Source organism: Pogoniulus pusillus, chromosome 13, assembly GCF_015220805.1.
Source record: "Pogoniulus pusillus isolate bPogPus1 chromosome 13, bPogPus1.pri, whole genome shotgun sequence".
Classification (NCBI taxonomy): Eukaryota; Metazoa; Chordata; class Aves; order Piciformes; family Lybiidae; genus Pogoniulus; species Pogoniulus pusillus.
The window spans coordinates 22,106,431-22,123,606 of record NC_087276.1 but is presented as its reverse complement, the minus strand read 5'-3'; the positions used below and the strand labels follow the sequence as shown (position 1 = coordinate 22,123,606).

At 44.7% G+C, this 17,176-nt stretch overlaps 1 protein-coding gene across 5 annotated transcripts in view; it reads right to left on the bottom strand.

Annotated features, from left to right (window-relative positions):
- MEIOB (meiosis specific with OB-fold) overlaps positions 1-17,176 on the bottom strand; it is a 39,471-nt gene that overhangs the window by 4,685 nt on the left and 17,610 nt on the right. The window contains exons 3-12 of one of the 5 annotated variants that reach the window (XM_064152696.1): positions 15,975-16,050; positions 12,353-12,424; positions 10,197-10,278; positions 7,360-7,417; positions 5,123-5,254; positions 4,194-4,266; positions 3,261-3,456; positions 2,246-2,346; positions 476-528; positions 287-382 (exon numbers count right to left, since the gene is read on the bottom strand). In XM_064152696.1, coding sequence (XP_064008766.1) covers positions 287-382; positions 476-528; positions 2,246-2,346; positions 3,261-3,456; positions 4,194-4,266; positions 5,123-5,254; positions 7,360-7,417; positions 10,197-10,265 — 778 coding nt within the window. In that variant the 5' untranslated portion in view covers positions 10,266-10,278; positions 12,353-12,424; positions 15,975-16,050. Of the gene's footprint in view, positions 1-286; positions 383-475; positions 529-2,245; positions 2,347-3,260; positions 3,457-4,193; positions 4,267-5,122; positions 5,255-6,327; positions 6,844-7,359; positions 7,418-10,196; positions 10,279-12,352; positions 12,425-15,974; positions 16,051-17,176 lie in introns of those variants that run through there. The other 4 variants (XM_064152698.1, XM_064152697.1, XM_064152700.1 and 1 more) reach the window with 4 other exon arrangements.

Here is a 17,176-nt window from a genome sequence, read left to right as displayed (position 1 = left end):
GCACCAACACCTTGTCTCCTGGAACTGGATATCCAAGAGGTGCTTTTGGCTTTTTTTACTTGAAATTTTAGTCCTATATGGAATATGAGAAGGCTGCTTAGATAAAACAAGAAAAAAATAAATGGAAAATTAAGAGTGTGGAAGTCAAAAGTCACTGGTAACAGAGAACAAACAGAGGGCTTCTCAAAGCAAGCAGGCAAAAGTCATCAGACCTCCAGTAGATCCAATCCTACATTCTAGCCCATAATAATTGTTAATACTGGAGTGATATTTCAACAGCTCTTACCTGGATTAGTTGTGATGATGGTTTTTGATATCACAGTTGCAGTCATGCAGTTCCTAAATTTGTCAAAATTTATTCTCACATCTGATGCAAAGATTACTGTGCACACAGGAAAAAAAAAACCCACAACCCTGTTACTGTAGAATATGACATTAAGAACCACATAACAGCATAAAAAACAGACTGTGATACCTGTTTCTCGTGGGATCCAACTCTGTGCAAGCTGGATGGATTCATTATCCCAGCTAAATTAAAGAGAGATAATGGATCAAACACTTTAGAACCACCACTTGAAGTGTTTATTACTAAGCTACTAAATTATGTAGTTGAGTGGTCAAAGGGGACACAACTCCTTTGTCAAACGCACGTGCAACTGAAATGCTGTGTGCACCCACAGGGATCTACTTTGCAGCCAGACAGGATGCTTTATGGATGGTCTGAGACAGCCCCTCTTTTATCCCATGCCAAACTGGATAAAATAAAGAGCTATTAGAGTGTTCAAAATGATTCAATGCAGAATATAATGGGTGGAAATACTGTCTGCATTTCAGGGCTGTGACAAAAGGAATTTCTAACTAAAGCAGAGCACAGCTAAAATGACTGCTTATCAGCTGAGCCTTTGCTGAGGGAACCAGTTGATAGCTCACGTCACTAGGCCAAATGTTCAGCCAGCTTTCCAACACTGGAGCCCTTGTGACTGTGGATGATGAGACTGGAGTGAGGTCAGTGGCATCCCTCAGAAATGATAATGCAATGGTTTGGTCCCTTGATAAAATCTCTTTCAGCTCTTCCTAAGTTTGGATGGCAAGAACACTGCCAAAGCACAGCTCTGTCTGGTGGGTTTTTAACCCTTGGGAAAAGATTTAAGGCATTTCCTTTCCATCTGGAGCTGCTCAGCCACCTCTTCACTGATGGCCTTAGAAGTATCTTCACTACAGTCCTGTTGCTCATGGATTTCCTAAATCTTTGCCTCTAGCTATGGCTCCACGAAGGCACAAAAAAGCAGAGTTTGGAGTGAGTAGAGCAGCAGCACCACCTCATCTCTGCTTCTGAGGAGTTCTGAAGGACGCAGTTCTTGATTGCTACTTGCCAGCACTAGAATAGACTATCAGTGAAGGTGCTGCACTAATCGACACTGGAAGCAGCTCAAGGGCTGGACAGCCTCACACTGGTGACGCCTGTTAGTGTTTGTGTATGACCATTAACTGTGTTAAACATTACAGGGAGTGATAACTGCAGTTTCTATCTCAGAGTGCAACTCTGTCTTGTTACATCTAAGTAGGGAACAAAGGTCGTTTTGACCAAGGCACAGCAACCCCCATGCAAATGGCTACCCACAGACCTTGTACATAGATTAATCATGAGTTTATTGAACAAACTGTGGGCAAAATGCAAAAGCCTCTGGGTAAATAAGTCACTATTTACATCCATAAATGGGATGGGTGTAGTCAGTAAATGGGATACAGGTTGAAAACATTGCCAAGTACTATCAACATACTAAAACAACAGCAACAAAAATGTTCTCAACCTGTTTCCATTTCACCTGTTAGTTCTGCTTGGCTTCAAAAACAAAGCCTGCTCCTCTCTTTATTCTCAGCCTAGCTTGTGGAAGAAATGTACTGCCTTTGCAACTGGTTTTAAATGCCATTTCCTGAATTACCCCAAATTTCCACATTAAAAAAAAAAAAGTAACTGTTTGGAACTGAGCTTCACTTTGCCATTCATGAGCTCACAGTCTGTCAGCAAAGTCATAAACTAGACAATACATATGAGGTCACTCTAATGAATTCCATTTTCTTAGCCTCTGCTTAGTATGCATTGCTGTTTGCACACAAATATCAACACATCTAAATTAAAAGGCAGTGTTTTATCAGTACTATAGTTAGTGTCTTTACTGACTTTGCACTGGTTTATGTATTTTAGTGCATAAAGAAACAAACCTAACAAGCAAAAACACTTTACCATACTATTGGAAAAGACATCTCTGTTTCATCATACAGCTTTACTTCACACCTCTGACCTTTTCTCTTGTCTGAAGTCATAAAATACTTTGGCTCCCCAACCTTTAAGAAGAAAGAGAAGCAGTCACTTTTCCTCTGATTAAGTGTTTTTAGGAGGATAGAAGTGATAACCTAGGAAACAAAGAGTTAAAAAAGATGGGGAAGAAATATAAACAGCATTAAAAATTCTTCTATGCACCACTGAAAGTTTAACAGCACCAATTTTACTTCAAGGTAAGAGGTCACATTTTAAAATCATTTCTAGTTTGTATTAAATTTCTATATAATAGAATCATAGAATCAACCAGGTTGGAAGAGACCTCCAAGATCACCCAGTCCAACCTATCACCCTGCCCTATCCAATCAACTAGAACATGGCACTAAGTGCCCCATCAAGTCTTTTCTTGAACTCCTCCAAGGATGGCAGCACCACCACCTGCCTGGGCAGCCCATTCCAGTGGCAAATCACTCTCTCTGTGAAGAACTTCCTCCTAACATCAGTAATATCATGATTAATTTGTAAGAGTTCATGGTTTACATATTTGCAAGTTCTCTACTCCTTGCACATATGTGATCCGAAGATGAAACTGATGTGGGACATTCAAACACAGGCTCCCCAGGGAGGTGGTTGAATCCCCATCCCTTGAGGCATTTCAAAGCTGCAGAGATTTGATGCTGACAGGCATAGTTTAACCCTAGGTTGGTTAGAGTTAGATAATTATTTGACTTAATGATCTTAAAGGTCTTTTCCACCCAAAGTGGTTCTATTCTGTGATTTTTATGCCTGCAATTTTCTTCCTCATGTTGCTGATGAAAATCTCAGGTAGCTGATATGGTTGTGGTAATTGTGCTGAAGTGGCTGCCAACTTAAACAAAACCAGCAATTCCTGTCCACTCTGAGTCCACAGCCACACTTACATCAATAGAGTTACCTATGGTACAGCAGAAACACATCCTGCTGTGGCTCCTTAACTTACTGACATTACAGCTGCAAGCACATTAATGATTCTCCCATCAAGGCTTTGTCCGTTTGCAATGATATCACCCAGTGAATAGTAATCCTGAGGGTCCTTGACAGGCTGATGCAGCAACGAAAGCAGCCTTGTGTCCATTTCATAACAGGAGAATGTTTTGACCACGGAGTGATTTTCACTCAGCAGTAATTTGTAGCTGCTAAAAAGTGTGCACAAAACACAACACATTGATCAGCATTTCACACTGTAAAATCTGGATTCAATTCACAGGAGGAAATAACTGCTGGTTTATGCCTTTATTGTTTTCCCTAAAGATATGGAAAAGTTGGAATTAATTTGTTCTAAAATTAGTTTTGAAAGTCATACACTTTTCTGTTACTGAAGACTTAGTGAGTACTTTATACTTATACATGATCTAATGAGAATGTCCCTCATGACTGCAGGGCAGTTGACTAGATGACTGTTGGAAACCCCTTCCAAACCACTCTGTTCTATGGTTCTATGAGTTAGCAAAGAAATTCTAATTAAAGAACAGGTACATGATTCCATCTTGGCCCAATATCTGCATTTTAGATATCTCAGGTAAGTTAAAACATATCTAAGTTAAAATCTGCCATGTTGAATCACTGTATGAAGCCAGCTGGTTATGTCTGATAAAACTCCTGGGCAAAATCAATTCCATTTCAATTGACTGAACTCAGCAAGATTTACTCTGGTTGGTTACAAAGAGCATTACTTATTATGTTATTACTTTATGATCATATGCTGACAAATACTTCCTCTTTTGAGATTTCTTGCCCACACCCAAATGAATGCAGGAAGAAGGTAAAACTTTATAAATTGACCAACTCTAAAGTCTTGCACCTGCTGCCAACTAATTCAGGTAATAATTTTGGTCTTCTTGGAAAGAACCACCAGTCTGTGCTTTACATTTACCTAGGAGTCACAGGATTGAATTTTTCTTCCCTCTCTGTTTCCTTGGACTGAACTAAGGGATTTTCAATTGTGACTAAAACAAAACACAGAGAAGTAGAGTTAGAAAACTGAGCATAGACAATTGAGAAGTGGCTCTTAAACATTGTTATTTTCAAGGTTAAGGAAAGCAAAAGTGTGCAGTAACTACTGACCAACGTTTCCATACTCTTCAGACAGCTCATAGAATCATAGAATTATTTCAGTTGGAAAAGGCCTCTAAGATCATCGACTCCAACCATCAACCTAAAACCACCATGGTCATTAAACTGTGCCCCAAAGTGCCATGTCCACACCTTTCTTGAACACCTCCCTGAGCAAGATAATCAGTGCAATTTTGAGGACAGTCCTCAAGATATTCAATGGAAACAAAAGAATGCAGAGCTCTTGAGCAGCATTCTGCAGTCAGAAGTTGTTTCTACTCTGATCTAGCAAAGTCTTTGTGTTTACATAACAAGAGAAAAGCATAGACTGTAAATAGTTTTATTGGGGTCTTTTGAGCAGTCACAGTCGTATCTATGACCAAATTAAGACAAACACCAAAATCTCTTGCAGAGCTTCCTTTTTCATCATTTGCAAGGTCTTAATATAATGTAAGAATTTAGATGGATTGACTATAGGAAGGTGCTGGGTGGCTGCATTCAGGGGATTGCATCAGGTCCTTTTGTTGACATATTTACTGGTTTTGAATTTAAATCCTTGAGGTCTTATTCCCTTTCCTCTTTATGCTTGACATAACTGAAGGGTTTGTTTCCAATTAGAATGTTTTCCGAGTCCTCAGAGAAAAATATAGCAAAACCACAAGTACATAACACTGATTTACTGGGGGAAAAAAAAACACATCACCACCTCGGATTCAAACAGAAACATGCTGAGAAGAAACTCCAGCTTACCACAGTCACCAACTCTGAAGCTTTCTGAAAGTGATCTAATGTATTCTTCTTTGCCCCAGGCGCTGACGTTAATGAAGTAAGCAGGTGAATCACGAATGGTGAAGCTGAAGGTGTATCTCTCGGACCCAATGTCTGCAAACCCAAACAGCACCGTCACAATTTATTGGCGTGGCTTGAATGTAGTGTAGAATTTATCTGTAAGATCCCCGATTTTGAGGCTTTCCTAGACTTTGCCATCGATTTCCTACCCGCATTGTGGGCAGTGCCACTAGAGGGCAGCAGACCGTGTAGTAAACCCGCTGATGCTCCTGAATAGGGATGGCTCCAAGCCATGCCTGCATCATCCCCTCCACGTATTCATAAATACCTCTTTAGGCGATACTTCATAAACTTACAGATCTAACACAAGAGGAACAGGCTGCAGGACGACCTTACTGCAGCCTTTCTGTACTATAAAGCTTATCACAAACCTTTGAGCAGGGCCTGTGGTGACAGGACAAGGAGTGATGGTTTGAACTAAAAGAAACAGATTCAGACTAGAGAGGGGGGGGGGGGGGGGGGGGTGTTTGGAATATGATGAGAATGGTGAGACCCTGGCCCAGGATGCTCGGGGAGGTGGGAGATGCCCCATCCTTCGAACCATTCCAGGTCAGGTTGTTTGTGGCTCTGTGCAATCTGCTGTAGTTGCAGATGTCCCTGCTGACTGCAGAGGGTTGGACTAGATGAGCTTTGATGGTCCCTTCCAACCTAAATAATTTCATTCTGAGAAAGAGAATCATATGATGCTATATTCCAGGCATGGACAAACACATCAACAGAGATAAGGGGAAGCCATGCTATGAAAGGGTGTACAAAGTAGCTCAAATTTTGTTCCAGGTAGCCCATCTAGATGGCTGTGTCCATGCAGGAGACCATCAGGGTGACATATAAGGCTGCAGGTCTGAGGCAGCATTACTGCTGTCCAAAGAGTGCTGAGGGGTTTAACTGCATAAAGCAAAGTGCTCCCAGCCCTGGGGAAAGCTCATGCTCAGGAAGATATCAATCTCTGAGACCCTGCTCTCCCTTTCCTCTTACAGCTCATTATTAAAGCTTTCCATGGAGCATCCAGCATAAATCACCAGTGAAAACTACAGTGACTGGCACAAAGCACAATGGGACTGCAGCTCCATGGAGAGATAAACACAAACATATTTCACACTACGTACACATGTTTCTTGGTGATGATGACAGCTTCCTTCTAAAAATCCACCACTGGAGGAGCTCAGCATGGCAGCAGTGCCAGCAGAAATGCTGAGAGCGTCACCCAGAGCTGGAATGACTCTCTGGGAGCAGAGGTGCTTCCCAACAGCATCTGTACCATCCCTTAGTTTTACACATACCATTCCAATTCCCAACCACTGCTGGACTACCACCACATTAACCTCATTTTAAGAACATATGATCTCTTCTCCTTAATAAGAAGTGACAGGAGGAGAGGAAATAGCTTCAGATTGTACCAGGAGAGGTTTAGGATGAGCATTAGAAGAAATTTCTTCACTGAAAGGGTTCTCAAGTACTAAAATAGATTCCCCAGGGAGGTGGTTGGATTCTTCACCCATGGAGGTGTTTACAAGACAGAGGGATGTGGTGCTGAGGGACGTGTTTCACCACAGGACTTAGTAGTGTTAGATAATGGTTGAAGTCAATCTTGAAGGTCTTTTCCAACCAAAATAATTCTGTGGTAAGCTGAGGCTGGTGCTGTTTATACCAAAAATCACTTGTTCCCCTCCTGAAGTTGTCTGCTTAACACTCCTGTTTTAAAAGAGAATGATCATGAAGGAAGCAAACCAAACACACAGTCCCTGAAGATGTTAAAAAACTGCATAGACCTGGCACTTTGGGACATAGTTTAGTGGCCATGGTGGTCATAGGTTGTTGATTGGATTCAATGATCTTGAAGGTCATTTCCAACCAAAACTGTTCTATGATTCTATAGAATAGTGAGGTCATATCAGCACCATCTTCTTCAGACCCTTCATTCCATGACAGTTTCCCCAGACAAATTCTGATCAATAAGGTTTAGCCAAACTAATGCTGCTCTTTCATCTCCCTCCTCCAACAGACAATTGCTCTTAGTTTTTATTATTCTGTTTGACACTAAGGAGTCTGTTTATCATTTACCCATCAATTTCAGTCATAGACACCAAATTATCCCACGTAAGAAAAAGAGTAGTAAAAAGAGTTAAAAGGGACTTTACTTTTTCTGTCTGGAAAGCCTCTGACATCTGTTTTCCCAATAACCACACCGATTACATTCTAGAAAATAAAGAGATTATAGAATACAAGCATTAAACACAGATGTATACCATGAATTAGATTTCATGGGCTTGCACTCTACTGATGATAATAAACATATTTCTGACTGGAAATCAGTTTAATCTACTTATCCCACAGCACCATATGAAGTAAGGACTAGAACATAAACATCCCATTTTCCTGTAAGAAAAGAGAGACTAATAAAAATATTGAAAGGAATCCATCTGGTTCTGTTTGGGAAGACAAGGGGAGGACAAAAGTTCACCCAAAGCATGCCCAGCATTGGCTGCTCTGCAGCCATCTCTCCTCAGGTGGGCAGCAATAGTCTTATTTCACAGTCTCTGCACAGATCTCAGGTCCCCTGACATACACCTGGAAAAGTCTGGGCAGAATTTATTTTACAGCAGAGTATCTGAGCTTTGTCTTGCTGCCAGCACAGACACACACCTCTACATGGAGGGACACTGATCCTGTTCTCATCTCACAACACAACTGTGGACAGGTGCCTCTCTCCTGCCAACCACAAAGGGAGCTTAGACAATGAGCTTTGTCCTCTAGGACAAAGTGTCTCACATCCTTCTAGTCCACACATGATTTCCCATTGGAATGGGCTGCCCAGGGAGGTGGTGGAGGCATCGTCCCTGGGGGTCTTCAAGAAAAGACTGGATGAGGCACTTAGTGCCATGGTCTAGTTGATTGGATAGGGCTGGGTGATAGGTTGGACTGCATGATCTTGGAGGTCTCTTCCAACCTGGTTGATTCTATGATTCTATGAACCACCACACTTCCTTGTTCCAGCATGGGAAGCCCAGGTAAGGAGCTAGCCCCAGCTAGCAGGGGCCAATGTGACAAGCCAGTAATCCACCCAGGCTGAATTTTGCAGCTCTTCACACAGCACTGCAGGCTGACTGACCTCAGGGAAACTGAACTATCGACACGTGCTCAAAAACCAGACCTGATGGTCCCAGTTTCCTTTGGATCACTAGATGGAGCAAGGTGGCTGCCTTAACCCCACAGAGATGGAAACGAGCTCCTCAAGAGCGGCCGTGTACAAGTGTCAAATCCTAGTTCTTCCCGTCTAAGAGACTCTTTTCTAGCTGTCATCGGTCTCGCAACATGCAGTGATTTAGATTAGGGATTTTTTTTTTTTTTTCCTTCTATCTATTTCGGGATTTGTTTCTTAAAAGACCACATTTCAATTAAATCAGAATGCAGCACACCCTGCATCTCGCCACCTAAAGGCTGACACTTAGGGTGCCTCTTGACATGAACTAAGCTTCCAAGAGATCCTTCCTTATCCCTGCTGTGAGTATATTCCCTCTCCCTGGTGTTAGGACCAAGGCTGCACAATAAGCGGAGAGAAGGAAGTGATCTGTCTGGAAAATGTTTTTTTTTTTTCGTAGTGGGGAGAAAGAGGGTAGAGAAACTTCTTTTTCTTTGCTCAGATAATCATGCAGCTACACGAGTGTTGGTTTCACCACAAGAAGAGGAGCAGCCATGCCTGCAGTGAGGAAGTGGGCTGTACTTTTCGGGCACAGCATTGCTCAAGGCTGCTCAACCGAATCACAAGCCTACAGCACAAACACTCTGCAAGTTCCTTAGAGTTTGACCTATTGTGCTTTTTAAAAAAAATTAAATTAAAAAGTCTTTTAAAAGAGGCATTTTGATACTTGGAGTGATGTGTGCTCAGCTATTTTAACATGTTAAACCCATGGCTGATCGTTATCGTCAGATAGTAGTGAGCTCTATTTGCATAAAAGTGCTTTTTGTGACTAACTGCAATACTCAAAGGAGAGATTTTAACTGAATTAGAGGAGCGTTGTTTGAGAGTAACTCTGAACGACAGATTAAATTTAATCAGGAGCTGATAAAAAGTTGGAAAGAATGAGGAAAAAAAACCAAAACCACTGTGAGGGTATAAAAAACTCCTCCTGGCTCACTCCTTTGCTGTGATTTCTCTTTCACTTGTTCAAAGTAAATGAGAAAAAAAATGTGTCCTTCCCCCAAAAAAAAGCTGTGGAAACTGAAAAAAAATGTCCAGATGATACCAAGCTGAGTGGTGCAGTTGATAAGACTGAAGGATGGGTGACAGCCAGAGGGACCTGGGCAGGCTGGAGAGGTGAGCTGAGAGGAATCTCATCAGGTTCAATAAGGCTGTCTCAGGTTTAGTTTTTCATTCACCTTGCTATCCCGTCCCCTCTACAAGAACAAAACCTTAGCTCCTTATAACCCAACAGCCACCAAACCTACTTTTTGCTCCAAATAGGTAGAAACAATCCTACCTGATGTGCACCTGTGAGATTTTTATCCAGTCAAAAGACAGAAGTTTTGTTTGAACAATTCAGGATTAGAATTATGTAGCCCAGAGGAACTGAGCACACCAGTAAAGACTGCAGGACTGGGTCTTACACATCCACGGGCTTGTAGTGAAAGACCATTGTGGGTTGCAGATGTATTGTGACTACACAATGCTGATTCTGTAGATGTCTTTACTAATTCAGTATCCATTTAAAACACCACAAAGAGGCCTCTGATAGTCTCAGGCACTGAATTGATAAGTCAATATCTATAGTTGTCCATAGCATGGAGAAACCACAACAGCAGCATCAATTTTCATTTTGCTGCCTTGTGCACAAAGGAGGAAAGGTGCTTTCTGTCTAACAATTACACTAATGCTGTTAGTACCTAAATACACATCAATTACATAATTTTGCAGTAATGTAATCCAGTCCTATACGATTTCAGTGGAGAACAAAAGTACCACGTCTGTGAGACTTACAGGACGAGCAAGGTTTGGATGCAGATCTGAAAGCCCAACAAAGTCCCGTGCTGAGCTGGAGTAAGCCATTCTTTATCTGCAACTTGAGAAAACCAGTTTAGATTTTTTTTCCTTTTCCTTATTTTTTTCTTCTTTTTAATCTAAACAAGTCATTTTAAACGATTCACAGTGAGAACAGCAAGTTATTTTTTGAACACAAAGTTTTGACCTAAGCAGCATCTGTTTTCAATGAAAAGCATTTCGAGCCATCTGAAGTAGACAGTTCCTTATTGTTTGGTTTTGGCCATGTAAGTTGCAAATTCTAGTTCTGGTCTACCTTTGCTTCTCAAACTTGAGGTCTGTAGGTTTTATTTATTTATTCAGCATAAACGACTCCATTAGCACAAACTTCTGAAAAATATTTACCCTCCTTCTCCTGTCTAGGAAGTCCAACTGAATTTAATGAGGCAGGTCCTATATAAAAGGTCATTTAGCAGGAGAGGAAAGAAAAGTGTTGGGTTGCAAACCACCTTAATTGAGGTTTTGGGCTTAATATTAAACTACCTTAGAACGTCAGCTTATTCCACCCTCAAAGTAGAGAGGTTTTTGAGTTTATTAAGTTATTTTTTTCAGATCAGTTCTTTTCAGGCTGCCAACTTCCCATTCCTGTGAGCTACTGAGCACTCAAGTCCTCTCCACTGATGCCAAAAATCAGGCCATGGATGCTTTGTTAGCCCAGCTGAATGCCTCTTTATTATTTCATGGGTATCCTCAGAGACATTATTGACATTTAGCAAATAATTGTCAGATTCCTTTTAATTTTTTTTGTTGTTTTGCTTGTAAAAGGAACCATCAAGTTGTCCAAATCTTGATAACCTTTAATAAGAGACAACTGCTGACATTTTTCAGAGGATGCCTGTTCAGACTTTATAACAGAAGTTCTGGATGGCTTTTGCAGTCTTTCTACCTGGCATCTCATGTGAGAACTGCTAAACCATTTCAGTGGGCATTAGTAGGATGATCTGTTGAGCACACTGGAAAAGAAATGGACTATGCATCCCTGTTTTTTTTTTAAGCAAACCAAGCAAAACCAAACAGTTCCCCCGAGAACGAAGTGATTTCTCTAAAAGACCATTTCAAACAAAGCTCACAGAAAGGTATCCCAAATTTACCTTACAAAACCTACTGGATAATGAGCCCCTGAGCCTATTCTCATCCCATCACATGGAAGAATTCACATTCCCTGAAAGTCACCTCAACTATCCCTCCAAGGCACGGTAATATCCTTGCCTCAAAAGAAGTTAAATATTATTAAGTGACGTACCTCACACCACAGCCCTGTCGGGTTAAAGGAAACAACACTGGGAACACAGAAAGCATTTGGGGTTTAAAATGCTGCAGGGTCTGGCAGGGGAGGCTGCAGCAGGCAGTGTCTCCCCTCACCCCTTAGAAGCAGGCAACACAGAAAGCATTTGGGGTTTAAAGCGCTGCAGGGTCTGGCAGGGGAGGCTGCAGCAGGCAATGGTTCCCTTCACCCCTCCGAGATAGGGAACATAGAAAGCATTTGGGGTTTAAAATGCTGCAGGGTCTGGCAGGGGAGGCTGCAGCAGGCAATGGCTCTCCTCACCCCTTAGAGACAGGGAACACAGAAATCATTTGGGGTTTAATGCTGCAGGGTCTGGCAGGGGAGGCTGCAGCAGGCAATGGCTCTCCTCACCCCTTAGAGATAGGGAACACAGAAAGCATTTGGGACTTAATGCTGCAGGGTCTGGCAGGGGAGGCTGCAGCAGGCAATGGCTGCCCTCACCCCTCAGAGACAGGGAACACAGAAAGCATCTGGGGCTTAAAATGCTGCAGGGTCTGACAGGGGAGGCTGCAGCAGGCAATGGCTGCCCTCACCCCTCAGAGATAGGGAACACAGAAATCATTTGGGGTTTAAAGCGCTGCAGGGTCTGGCAGGGGAGGCTGCAGCAGGCAATGGCTGCCCTCACCCCTCAGAGACAGAGAACACAGAAAGCATTTGGGGTTTAAAATGCTGCAGGGTCTGGCAGGGGAGGCTGCATCAGGCAATGGCTGCCCTCACCCCTCAGAGACAGGGAACACAGAAAGCACTTGGGGTTTAATGCTGCAGGGTCTGGCAGGGGAGGCTGCAGCAGGCAATGGCTGCCCTCACTCACCTCTCAGGCAGGGAACAAGCTCACGCAGACAGCCGAGGGGAATTCTCTCAGCCCCACCCAGGATCAGACCTTCTGTGGGAAAGGAGAAGAAGAAAACCCCTATAAGCAGCAGCATGAAGCCTTCCACAGCACCAGCCCGGCCCAAACCCACGTCTGGCTCCTGGCCAGCTCGCACCCCTGGATGCAGGACTCTGCACTTGGGACGAGACCTCCATTTGGCAGCCATGCTGCGAGCCCCGGGGCCATGGCCTCCCTCTCGCCCACGGCAGCCCTCAGAGGAAGGCCACACACAAGCAGGCACAAAGGCCTTTGCCCGCCCGCAGAGCTCGCCGCCATTTTGCCTCCCCCTCCTCAGCACCTTGCACCTCCCTTCCAGGGCTCTCCCTCCCCTACGCTGCAGAGACCTTCCCGTGTCACGCTCCTTCCTTTCCCTGCCTGAGCAGCACACGGTGGCCATCCCACGGAGCGAGGGAGGCAGGCAGGAGCCCTTACCTCAGCCCCACCGAGGGCTCTCAGGGACCACGCAGCAGCGGCGCCGAGGAGGAAGGTGCACAGCACTGAGGGCGGGGAGGCAAAATGGCGGCGAGCAGAATGGGCGGGAAAGGGCTTTGTGCCCTCTGGCTGTGTGCGACCTCGCCTCAAGGGCCAGCACAGCTGTGCGAGGGTGCCCACACTCCACACAGCAGGCACCGGCCACAGACCTGGGGTTTGGAGGGTGGCTTCCAAAAACCAACCCCCCAGGAATCCAAGACTCAGTCCTGAGGCTTTCACATGGAGTCACCAAGGTTGGAGACCACCAAGTCCAACCACCAGTCCAAAACCACAACAGCCACTACGCCCTGTCCCACCGTGCCACGGCCACACGTTAATCCCTCCATGGATGGTGACTTCTTCACCTCCCTGGGCAGCCTGTTCCAGGCCTTGACAGCCCTTTTAGGGAAGAAATCATTCCTCATGTCCAATTTAAATCTCTCCTGGTGCAACCTGAGGCTGCTGCCTCTCCTCCTACTGTTTAGAATCATAGAATCAACCAGGTTGGAAGAGACCTCCAAGCTCATCCAGTCCAACCTAGCACCCAGCCCTGTCCAGTCAACCAGACCATGGCACTAAGTGCCTCATCCAGGCTTTGCTTCAACACCTCCAGACACGGTGACTCCACCACCTCCCTGGGCAGCCCATTCCAATGCCAATCACTCTCTCTGCCAACAACTTCCTCCTAACATCCAGCTTAGACCTCCCCTGCCACAACTTGAGACTGTGTCCCCTTGTTCTGTTGCTGGTTGCCTGGGAGAAGAGACCAACCCCACCTGGCTACAGTCTCCCTTCAGGTAGTTGTAGACAGCAATGAGGTCTGCCCTGAGCCTCCTCTTCTGCAGGCTGCACACCCCCAGCTCCCTCAGCCTCTCCTCATAGGATTTGAGTTCCAGGCCTCTCACCAGCTTTGGTGCCCTTCTCTGGACATGTTCCAGCACCTCAACATCTCTCCTGAATTGAGGGGATCATCAGCAGACTCTGTCCTCTCATTAATGTCATTGATGATGATGTTGAACAGCACCGAACCCAGCACTGATCCCCGGGGGACTCCACTGGTTACTCTCTACAGAGTTGTAGAGAGCCCAAAGGGACCAGCACAGAGCACAGCACCACCAGCTTCAATCAGTGAGCTCTGCATCAAGTCCAGAGTTAAGGATTCAAAGCTCAAGTTTAACTCTATTCTGTGAGTTCTCTGCTCCAAAGGGTTTTACTCAAGCCCTCCTCCATCACTGCTTCTGGGGCAGCAGCTCCATCCCAACACACACAAGGTTTTCCACCTCAATGATAATCTGAACCACCTAATTGCTAACAAAATGTTGGTGTTTTCTTGCAGTGCTACTCCACAGCAAACCATAGAAGATTTTTCTCCTAACTCAATGCATTCAGAAGGATCATTAATAAACTTCAGGTCCCTGAACATAAAGCTGCCAGCCCAAGAACCTAGAGCCAGGCTTATTCTGCTACAGTTATAAATGTACAACACTCCATTGAGACAAAGCAAATCTCAGAAAGCTTTTGAGGAACCATTCCATAGTTCTTTCATTTTCATTCCCCTCTTTTATTTCTAAGGAAAAGCCTCTGCAGCCTGTGTTTCATAAACTGAAATTTATGGTTGAAGATATTGTTTGTATTGATTTGATCACAGCACTCCTGGGCTTTCAGGCTCTGTAGAATCATAGAATCAACCAGGTTGGAAGAGACCTCCAAGATCATCCAGTCCAACCTATCACCCAGACCTATCCAATCACTAGACCATGGCACTAAGTGCCTCATCCAGTCTTTTCTTGAAGACCCCCAGGGACGGTGCCTCCACCACCTCCCTGGGCAGCCCATTCCAATGGGAAATCACTCTCTCTGTGAAGAACTTCTTCCTAATATCCAGCCTATACCTACCCTGGCACAACTGGAGACTGTGGAGACTGTAGGAGACTGGATTGAGCCATTTCTGCCTCTTTGTATGGGACACAAACTCTTTTCAATAAAATTAATACTACTTTTACTCCTGATGAGCAATTTTATGACCTCAGGGTCACACCTATTGAAGATTTTAGTGTATCCTGACAAATTCTGTGTTGACTCTGTTACAAGATCTTCTGTTTCTTTGGTGAAGCAGCTGAAAATGAATACCAGCTGTGCTCTCGTATTTATTGTCCCACTAAAGTCCATGGTAATTACACCGTGCTGGTGACAAACAGCATGCCAGGCAACTGGCAGCCTGGGTGGGTTGGCTTTTCGAGGTGACCCTTTATGCAGTATGATCTCACTTTGTTCTGTAAGTTTGAAGTCTCCAGTAAATAGAGTTTTGGTCTGGGGGTGTTGATTTCTTTCAGGTTTGTTGGTAGTTCTGTTGCTTTAAGCAAGCAACAGGTAATGAACAGGGTGATGGGATCCTAATCAAATAGGAAGGAGAACTCATACTACACTGTCTGGAAGTGGTACAGGTCTCATTATTATCGTGGCTGCAAGATATACCAGGCTTAAAACCAAACCTGAAATGTGATCTGCAGGGTCCACCCCTGCGTGATAAAAGCTGGATCGCAGCCCACTGGCTTGCAGGTGTTGAGCTTGCCTGGCCTCTCTGCAAGGTTTTGGTGCAACACAAGCACCTGCACTTCAATGGAGCTTTGCTGAACTGAGCGGAGATCTTGTGCTGCTGCCCAGCATGGTCACTTTCATTAGGTTTTGTCCAGGTTGAGCTGTTTTTTTTCTCCCACAGGCACAAAGGACAGGTGAAACCCAACACTGCCAGTGTCCCCCTAGCCCAGGGCTGCAAGCTTTGTCTTCTTTCAAAGCCACCTGAACAAGGATTCTGTTGTGTGTCTCCAAAGCTTTGGTAGACATCTAATGATCGGGTGGGTTTGCTTTGTGGTTTATTTCCACTCCCATTTTCAATGTGGCTTTTTGCTTTCCCAGGACAGCTCCTGCTAGAAAGATGTTATCAGGGCCAGTGTGAAGGGATGCAGCGATGATCTGGCCAGAGACACAAAGGAGGCAGACCTGAGAGTAGAGTTCTTTCCCTCAGAGATGAGATCAGATGCTGAATTTCTGCTGTGCAGATAGTGAGACAGAAATAATTTGATTGACCTACCTGTCTCTCAGTTTTGTCACTCCTACAGCATATGGCACCACAGGGGACAGTCAGGGATTCGGACTCCTGGAGGTTGCTGTAAGCAAACAACATCTTTGTTGGTGTTTATAATCAACCACTGCCTAACCTGGATGCCTCCCACTAATTTACAACGTCAGCTGATTCCCAATTTAGGAATTTTTAATACAGACACCAAAGAGAATCTGCAATAACAGAAGTTACTCAGCGTGTACACAGCTTTACTCAAGCTTCCTCCTCAGCTGACCTCAAACTGGTCTCTACAAGAAAGCAGCATCACATAGGGTGGTTTGGGTTAGAAGGCACCTCCAAAAGTCATCTCGTTTAAGTCCCCTGAAGTCAGCAGGCATCTGGTTTACGAGGTTGTTCAGAGCCTTGTTCAGCCTCACCTTGAGTAGCTCCAAGGATGGAGCTTCACTTACCTCCCAGGAGAACCTGTTGCAGCATTCCAGCACCTTCATGGTGCAGAACTTGTTCCTCACATGCAATCCAAATTTGCTCTGCATTCATTTCAAACCATTGCATTCGTCCTGTCACGGTAAGCCTTTGCAAACAGTCCCTCTGCAGCCTTCTGGTAGTCCACTTCAGGCACCAGCAGGCTGCTCTGAGGTCTCCCTGGAGCCTTCTCTCCTCCAAGCTGAACACCCCCCAGCTCCCTCAGCCTGTCCTCATAGCCGAGGTGCTCCAGCCCTCTGATCATTTACACCATTATCTCTGTTTGCATATTTATCTTCTTTTGACAGCTGAAAAAAGAGGCTCAAGACCAGAAGCAGTTCCCTGAGGCTCCATGCACCACACCAGTACCTGCTCCCCTCCCCAGCCCTACCACCAGCCCCTGCGGGAGGACAACACTATCAATCCAGTGGGGTTTTTTTTCTGATCTCCAGCTTGATCCCTGCAAGGCCTGAACGATTTTTACCTCTCCAGCACATCAGCAGCACTTAGCACTCTGCCAGATCCAATCTGATTAGCAGAGACTCGCCGTACAAGGGCTGCAAATTGCACGGTCCCTGCTAATTAAGCCTTCACGAATGGATTTGTTTAAATGACATTCCCTGGCATGGCCAAGGAGTGCAAGTGGCAGTTGGTAATTCGCTTAGCAGCTTGTGACGTGAGGAGAGGATGCAGTTTGCATGCAGGGGAAGCCAGTCCTCATCCAACACTTCACAGGGACATTTCCAAAG